At 37.6% G+C, this 9,520-nt stretch overlaps 1 protein-coding gene across 1 annotated transcript in view; it reads right to left on the bottom strand.

Annotated features, from left to right (window-relative positions):
* Positions 1-3,711: 3,711 nt before the first annotated feature.
* Positions 3,712-9,520, bottom strand: part of LOC111043501 (26S proteasome regulatory subunit 4) — a 28,188-nt gene continuing 22,379 nt past the window's right edge. The window contains exons 8-9 of the mRNA XM_039425559.1: positions 8,268-8,477; positions 3,712-3,933 (exon numbers count right to left, since the gene is read on the bottom strand). Coding sequence (XP_039281493.1) covers positions 3,799-3,933; positions 8,268-8,477 — 345 coding nt within the window. The 3' untranslated portion in view covers positions 3,712-3,798. The remainder of the gene's footprint in view (positions 3,934-8,267; positions 8,478-9,520) is intronic.

Raw genomic sequence — 9,520 nt, 5'->3', positions numbered from 1 at the left:
CTGTAGTTTTATTTTGCATAGATCAAATAAAGTAAGAAGATATAAGTTATGGGCCCAGTTGCAAAAAAGCCGGTTAAATTTTAATCGTGATTAATTTCACGTGAACCAATCAGAGAAGCCTTCGTCTTCTTTGATGAAGAAGGCTTCTCTGATTGGTTCTCATGAAATTAATCACTATTAAAATTCAACCGGATTTTGTGCAACGAAGTCTTCTCTGATTGATTCTCGTGAAATTAATCACGATAAGAATTTATTTTTGTTCAGAATTAGAGCTCGTGAGAATTATTCTTTCTGTTATTCTGTCACGAGTTCTGAGCTGTGCGAATCCAGCTTTATAAGTAGTTATTGACCGAACGAAGTGAGGTCTAAGATTCAAGTCGACGGTTTGGCATTTCTCTTAATGTTTAAATGTTTATATGTTGCGCATTTACGGCGAAACGTGGTAATAGATTTTCATGAAAATTGACAGGTACCTGTCAATTTTTGTTCCTTTTTTAAATTGTTAAAAATGTTCCTATGTTCCTTTTTAAATTGCGCGTCGACGTATATACAAGGTTTTTGAAATTTTGCATTTCAAGGATAATATAAAAGGAAAAAGGAGCCTCCTTCATACGCCAATATTTAGAGTAAAAATCAGACTATAGAATTATTCATCATAAATCAGCTGACAAGAGATTACACAGATGTGTGGAGAAGCCAGTCTATTACTGTTTTTGTATAAGGTCTATAGTTTCAATCAAAGTCCTTGAAGAGGATCATTAAGCTGGGTTTACAACAAAGTTATTAACAAAATGTTAAAAACTTAATCCTTACCTATAGATTCTATTAGATTGAACGCAAGTTGACAAACACACATGTTCATCATGTGTATGATAAGTTATGTTCAATCTAATAATATTATATTATAATCTATAAGGATTGAGTTAACAATTAACAATTTGTTAATAAATTTGGTCTAATCGCAGCTTTAAGGTCTTTGGTTTCAATATTTTGTTCTGCAGTCATGGTATATTATTATGCGTGTCCATCAGTATCAATATTCTCACATTCGAAAAACCTAATTTAATAGGTGATTAAAAATAATCAAATGAACTAAATAATGCTGAAGAAATTATAATATTTTTGATTGAAAAAAATAAATTTTCATTAGATGGAAAGATTATCACGGAACTGGATGAATATTATATAAATTCTGAATAGAAATATATTCTATTCATTGTTTAAATTAACATAAATATTAATAAATTATGGAATACAAATTCAAATGTGAACTGATTTTGTTAACATTTAAAACAGTTGACGTCAGGTACTTGTGGATGAGAATACTGCGTGAGGTCTACTGTTCACAGAACTACTAGTACTATTGAAAAGCCATAACAGGGTTTTTCCTGCCTCGGTTCTTTTACCATTTTATAGAAAGTCAACATTTCTATCCAGTTTATACAAATTTACTTCAAACTGGCGGAAACCCCAGCAAAATACAGTACCTACTAATTTGCAATACTTTGAGATATTACTTATTTGATTATACTTTGAAAATTCGTACGGATTTTTGTTGGTTGGGAGTCCCTTGAGAGAGTTTGAGATTCTGATCTGCTCAAAATACAGGTAGAGCAAAAGTATACATAATTATTTCAGGAGCCTGTTTCATAAAACATAAGTCATAAATAAATGTTTACTTTCTATAAAATTACAGGAGAATCATAACTCCTATTAAATGCTCAATATAGGCGTTAAAATCAGCGGTTCCTGTATTAAGTGTCTTCTAGATTGTCATGAGCCAGTCCCTTGTTTCATAAAAACTTGGAAGTCATGTAATACAGGAACAGCTGATTTTATCGGCTGTATTGAGCATGTAATAATCCTGTATTACGTGGCTTATAAGTGTTATGAAACTATTAGTTTTCTCAAAAATTGATAAATAATTTATCAATTTAAAATGCCTAGAAAAAATTCTAAATAAACATAGAGCTTCCTGTCCTATCGTACCGTGACGTGTCGTCCCGGAATGTGAGTGTGAGCGCTGTTATCAGGTCTGGCTGCAACTGTCTACAAATTTGGATACATTTTCAAGATGTTCGATGTTTTTGAACGGGTAGTAATAAGGTGCGTACAGACTGTCGCTCTGCTCCGCAACCGAACGTCACTCCAGCAGAGCGATTGACGATCGACCGGCAAGCAACAGTGGTTCGACCGGGGAACGCGAGAAGATCTAACATCTTCCATAACGTTCATGATGGGTGCGTGGGCGGTGCGACTGTGGTTCGATGGTGGTACGTGGGCGGTACGAGGGAGGAGCGTGCTCGGTGCGGGTTGGAAGCGCGAATGTGTGTACGCAGCTTTAAGGTGCGTACAGACTTTCGCTCTGCTCCGCAACCGAACGTCACTCCAGCAGAGCGATTGATGATCGACCGGCGAGCAACAGTGGTTCGACCGGGGAACGCGAGAAGATCTAACATCTTCCATAACGTTCATGATGGGTGCGTGGGAGGAGCGACCGTGGTTCGATGGTGGTACGAGGGAGGAGCGTGCTCGGTGCGCGTTGGAAGCGCGAAAATGTGTACGCAGCTTTATAGTCCACTAGACAGCTGATTTATGATGAATAATTCAATGATTTTTACTCTAATATTGGCGTATGAAGGTGGCTCCTTTTAAATTATCCTTGAAATGCAAAATTTCCAAGAACCTTGTATATACGTCGACGCACAATTAAAAATCTGGTGTGGCGCACTCACACAACTTTCCTTGCCGTTATGAAAATTGATCACCTGAAACTATTCCCGCGCATCTCGAGTCTACAATTCAAAGATTTGAGCCAGCTGGTGACAGGGCAATAACGCTGGAGACACACATGATGTCTGCTATCTCTACATAGTGAATGATTTAATAGAATCAACAATAATTTGCAATTGAATAATCACATTTTCTCAAATTTAAAGCTTATTTTCAATTTTAAGTGAAAATGTTACTGAACATTAATAGTTGAGATTTTCATGCTCAATTTACTCCACTTGATTTTTTTTTTTGTTTCAATTGTATCTGAAGCCTGATAATTGGGAATCTAAAATCGAACTTTGCATTGATGGGACGGAGCTCCTGAAATTTTTACAGATATGGGACTTATGGCAGTTGATAGAGCTTATTGACGACTATTTTAGGTATGAATTTGATCAAAATCGTTGGAGCCGTTTCCGAGAAAATCACAAAAAACCCTGTTTTTGACAACATTTTCGCCATTTTAGCCGCCATCTTGAATTGCATTTGATCGAAATTGTTCGTGTCGGATCCTTATAGTGAAAGGACCTTAAGTTCCAAATTTCAAGTCATTCCGTTAATTGGGAGATGAGATATCGTGTACACAGACGCACATACACACACACATACAGACCAATACCCAAAAACCAGTTTTTTGGACTCAGGGGACCTTGAAACGTATAGAAATTTAGAAATTGGGGTACCTTAATTTTTTTCGGAAAGCAATACTTTCCTTACCTATGGTGATAGGGCAAGGAAAGTAAAAAAGGAACATACCTGTCAAATTTCATGAAAATCTATTACCGCGTTTCGCCGTAAATGCGCAACATATGAATATATAAACATTTAAACATTAAGAGAAATGCCAAACCGTCGACTTGAATCTTAGACCTCACTTCGCTCGGTCAACTAGATTTTCAGATAATAAGACACCGTAGACGAAATAAAACGAGAAAATACTTTTCAGCAAAGTTTAATAGAAATGTTAATTTCACAAAATGCAAATAAACGAATGACAATAAAGATGTTAGACGAAACACAAATTTAGAGATATAGCCCCTCAGGGGTTCCCTCCTTCTTTCTATAGAGAACACTCTCCTTGGACTTCTTGAAGTCCTCACTTGTCACCTTCATACGGCGCTCACGCAACGCCATCAATCCAGCCTCTGTGCAGATAGCCTGCAAAATACAAACAAAAATTGCTTTATTCATTCATGCAATAGGTACATCATCAAAATGATACGGAGAGGAAAAAATAAGGTAACCTTGTGCTATTCCTATCCCAAATCCTATTATATTAAGCGAGCAATTTCTGTTTATATTTTCAATATCGGGGACCGAGCTTCGCTCTGGAGTACAAAAACATAAAAAATTGATTACGAAAGAAGAAATTATAATAACATTCATACAGAAATGTTCCATCTAATAACAGTAAATTGAGATTAATTCCCAGAGGAATGCAAAATTTCCCTCACAAAGGCCCAGTTGCACAAAAGCCGGTTAAATTTTAATCCTGATTAACTTCACGTGAACCAAATCAGAGAAGACCATTTCAAAAAGATGGATCTACTGGAATTAATCAGGATTGAAAAAAACCCGGCGTTTTTGCAACCGGCACTAAGTACCTGATTGAATGATTACAAAAGTTCAACAGCTGAGTAATAATTTTGGCACAGTCCCACACACATGAACTCGCTCACTCACTTCCATGACCAACAGAAGACGAAATAATTATTATCAGATGTTTTTTCAAGGATGAATAATAATTATCCTTTTAATGTCCTTCAGCGAGTTTTCCCAGGGATGAGACCTAGTGCAATCGAATCTTTATATTATAAACCTACTATGTTCTGAATTTCGTGGGAATCGTTTTCGAGCTCCGGTGAAATACAAACATATAAACATATAGACATATCTAAACATATAAACAGAAGTTGCTCGTTTAAAAGTATAGGATATCTGGTTATTTATGTTCAACGGATCTCGAAAACGGCTTAAACGATTTTCACGAAATTTGGAACATAGTAGGTTTATGATGTAAAAATTCGATTGCACTAGATCTCATCCTTGAGAAAACTCGCTGAACGACATTAAAAGGATAATTCATCCTTGGCTGAAACAGCTGAGACTTTCGTCGTCAGTGAAAAGTGAGCGACTGATTCTGTGGAAAATCAAAATATCGCATCCCCGAAATTCATAAGCTGACGTATAGCCAGCTGTAAAATATAAACACGATCATTTTAGAGAATTATGTTCTGTTTATCAATAAATAAAAATAACGAGCGAAGCTCGGTGCCCCGATATTTTAGATAAGGTTACACATAATCCAAAATAGGTTAAGTCTTGTAGTTGTTCACTTCAAAAAAAAAAATTCAGTTCTTAATTATTTTCACAGAGTAGATTTTTAAATTTAGATGCTTCAAAACCAAACATAGAAGAAATATTCCACATTATCTCTAAAATAGGAAATATTGCATCTATATATATATAAAAGCGAAATGGCACTCACTCACTGACTGACTGACTGACTCACTCACTCGCATAACTGAAAATCTACCGGACCAAAAACGTTCAAATTTGGTAGGTTTGTTCAGTTGGCCCTTTAGAGGCGCACTAAGAGATCTTTTGGCAATATTCCAACTCTAAGGGTTGTTTTTAAGGGTTTAAAGTTCGTCTTTTAGCATGTATATTCTTCTTCCCCCAATCTCTTAATTATAATTGAAATGTCCATATCATATGTTTTTATAGAACTATAATCTAGATAGAGTACCTCTTCGAAACAGTTGTTAACTGGCAACTAAATTAATAATTTTGTCAGGTTGGCATCAAGTTGAGTTGACTTTGTTAGGTTGGCACCAAGTTGAAGATTTAAATGCATTTATCGCGGAAAAATAATTCATTGGGCACTGCTACTTCAATCCTGGGAATATTATATTACTAGCCGTCAGGCTCGCTTCGCTCGCCATATCCGTTTAGCCAGACGTTTAGTCTGAACCCCCGACTGGATTGTCCTAACATATGATAAAAATGCTCAAACGAAAAATGCAGGCGAGCGAAGCGAGCCTGCTGATCTCATTCTTGGACGATCCAGTCGGGGGTCCAGGGGGCGGAGCCCCCTGGCTAGACGTATATGGCGAGCGAAGCGAGCCTGACGGCTAGTATATAATAAGACAGCATTTGAATAGCAAGACGTATAAATTTGAAAATTAGATGTGGCATCCTCATTGCTAAGCCATGACTCATTCCCATTTCTTACGTCGGTGTGCGTCACACTGTCTTGTATACTTGTGTGTCGTGAGGTGCGGACAGACTTATGCGCCACGACAACGCGTATTTTCATTCCCATCAGCTGATGCTATTCTTATCTGTATTTGTACTGAAACAGTAAGATACAGAGCCTGTTCACATGACGGTTGTGGCGCGGTTGACCAACCGAGCGGTTGCCAGGTATAGGGAAACACATGGTGCCGTACACATGCATCGCTCGGTTTGAGTAGTCGCCGGCGAATCGCGGCTGTTGCAGTTTCCAGTCCAACCGCTCGGTTGTCGCTTGGTTGCCGGGCGGCTCTATATATACTAGAGCAGGCATGAGATTATTATTATTATTATTTTCATTGCATCCCAAACATCCGAATAATCAGACTGAGGATAAGTCAAGAAGAGCAACCTAAAGGAGGTTCTCAACACATATAATAATACATTGATAAAATACTGTAATTATACAATAGTCCCATGAAATATTATGAGAGCGTACACATGTCTTCAGTCAACCGAGCGGTTTCGAGCAGAGCAGTTCAAATAGTGCACATTCTATTACAATTCACTTCAATCGAAATTTATTCTATTACAATTTTTAGTTCAGTTACTTAGTAAGTTCAGTTTAAGTTAGTTCGTAGAGGATCATAGTTCATAATAGTATCTAGTTCAGTTAAGTTTCAAGTACTTCTTAGTATAAATATGGAAGTGGGCCTAGAATCCTTTGACACTGAATTGTTTATCGATGAAGTGGCGAAAAGAAAGTGCATTTGGGACATGGAGTGCTTCGGATGACAGGAATAGAATTCTGAAAAGGTCTGCTTGGCAGGAGATAACAGACATTTTTTCAGAGGGCAGCAGTTCACAGGAGCAAAAAACAGCCTTAGGTATACTAGGGCTAGTACATAATTTCATTAGGTATTGATTTTTTTTAAAATAACACCAGCATAATAATATTCTACACATAGTAATATAAATAATGTAAGAAACAGTAATATTAGAGTCATATAGTGATAAAGATAGAGTACATAGATATTGTAGTAATTATTTATCATAACCGAGCGCAAACCGCTCATGAATCGCTGTCATGTGTACGAGTAAAGTTTTTCAACCACCTCCCAAACGAAACCAGAATCATAAATTCAAAATCTAAATTCAAGGAAAAAGTTTTGACCTATTTGACACATAAAGCATTTTATTCAGTCCGAGAGTTTTTAGATGACCATTGACAGCTTACCTTCCTGAGATCCAACCCATTAATACAAGGTACTTGATTCAATGTTAGTTGGATTCAACAAGTAGACCTATCTAAGTTGTTAATTAACTTATTCAAGGCCTCCAGTGTGTGTTTTAGTTCTAGTTCTAGAATTTTTCTTTTATTTGTGATTAATTTATTGACTGTAATTCAAATAATTCTCTACAGAAATTCTCTACATACTGTAAATGTGATGTAAAGAATGTAATTGCTAATAAAGAATTTGAATTTGAGGCTGGCAAACCGAGCGATTTGCAAATCGAGTGTAAATCGCTGTCATGTGAACATGTTCTCAAGATAGAATCAGCTAATGGAAAATAAGATGCGCGTGTCTATGTATAGTCTATATATATAAAAGCGAAATGGCACTCACTCACTGACTGACTGACTGACTCACTCACTCGCAGAACTAAAAAAAATCTAACGGACCAAAAACGTTCAAATTTGGTACGTATGTTCAGTTGGCCCTTTAGAGGCGCACCAAGAACGGATTTGGAAAAAAATCCAGATATACGCCCAAAATCTGCGTTTTTCCAGAGTTTTTAGCATTTTCTCAGCTTTATCGAGAACAAATGACCAGAAAATGTTCAAATTTAGTACAGAAGCTCAGCTAGGGTGTAATAATGTTGTGTTGGAAGGAATTTGCAATAACGTCAAAGATACGCCCAAAATCAGCGTTTTACGAACGTTTTTCTCAGTACTTTGACTTTCTGATGGAATGAAGCATGCTCAAATGAAAAATGCAGGCGAGCGAAGCTAGCCCGCTGATCTCATTTTTGGACGATCAAGTCGGGGGTCCAGGCTAGACTGATATAGCGAGCGAAGCGAGCCTGACGGCTAGTATAAGTATAAGTCTATAAACAACTTTGTATACTGACACGACTATCACACAATCACGATAAAAAAAGGAAAATTGACGAATGAAAAAACTCTACAATTGAGTCTTCACAACTGAACATGATAAAGAAGAATGGAAAAAGACGGGTTGGTTAGGTTAGGTCACCTTGATATCGGCCCCCGACAGATCATCCTTGGCATTAATGAGTTCAGCCAGGTTGACTCCTTCGGCGAGAGTCATGCGCGAAGTGTGGATGTTGAAGATGCGCCGTTTCGTCTTCTCGTCGGGCAGAGGGAACTCAATCTTACGGTCGATGCGGCCGGGACGAATCAGCGCCGGGTCCAGGGTCTCAATACGGTTGGTGGCCATTACAACCTGCAAGCAAAATATGTAAACGATGTCATCAAGATGTAAACGATACTCTAATCAATTAAAAATGAAGACTATCAAATAGGAAATCTTTGTGAAAATTGAAATGAAATAAACAAATTCTTTACTAGGCGGTGTTAATCGCAATTAGAGAATTACGAAACAAAAATCCAAACGACATGTTGTCAACCATCTCGAAGGCTCCTGATACAGTTATCAAAATAATTATATCCTATTATATTAAGCGAGTAATTTCTGTATATATTTTTATATCTGGTTATTTATGTTCAACGGATCTCAAAAACGGCTCTAACGATTTTCACGAAATTTAGAACATAGTATGTTTAAACGTCAGGAAGACAAAGTGCATGAGAATTGGTGCAAGGAGAGCAAGAATGGGGAATGCTGTACTGGAGGGTGAACAGGTATCATCTTTCAAGTATTTAGGAAGCATAATGGAAGAGGATATGAAATGCAACAAAGAAATCAAAGTAAGAATTGCTATGGCAAAAACAGCATTCAATAAGAAAAAGAGAATTCTTTGTAGCCAACTGGACAAGACACTAAGGAAAAGGCTAATAAAGTGCTATGTTTGGAGTGTGGCACTGTATGGTGCAGAAACTTGGACGCTGAGAAAAGGAGAATAAGAGGAGGCTTGAGGCATTGGAAATGTGGATATGGAGAAGGATGGAGGGGATCAGTTGGAGGGATAAAGTTGCAAACGAGGAGGTGTTGAGGAGGGTTGGGGAAAGAAGGAGTCTGCTGGATGTGATAGAGGGAAGAAAGAGGAGATGGCTGGGACATTGGATGAGACGGCAATGCTTGTTGGTGGATGCCATGGAGGGGACCATTCAGGGAAGAAGAGGGAGAAGAAGATACAAAATGTTGGACGACATCAAGGAGGGGATGAGCTACTATGCAACGAAGCGAATGGCAGAGAATAGAAGAGAGTGGAGGGCTGCTGCCACATAGAAGGACCTGCTTACGAGCAGAAAACTACAGAGAGAGAGGTTTATGATATAAACATTCGATTGCACTAGGTCTCATCC

Source organism: Nilaparvata lugens, chromosome 4, assembly GCF_014356525.2.
Source record: "Nilaparvata lugens isolate BPH chromosome 4, ASM1435652v1, whole genome shotgun sequence".
Classification (NCBI taxonomy): domain Eukaryota; kingdom Metazoa; phylum Arthropoda; class Insecta; order Hemiptera; family Delphacidae; genus Nilaparvata; species Nilaparvata lugens.
Note: the sequence above shows the minus strand (reverse complement) of the source record. Positions and strands in the feature narration are given on the sequence as shown.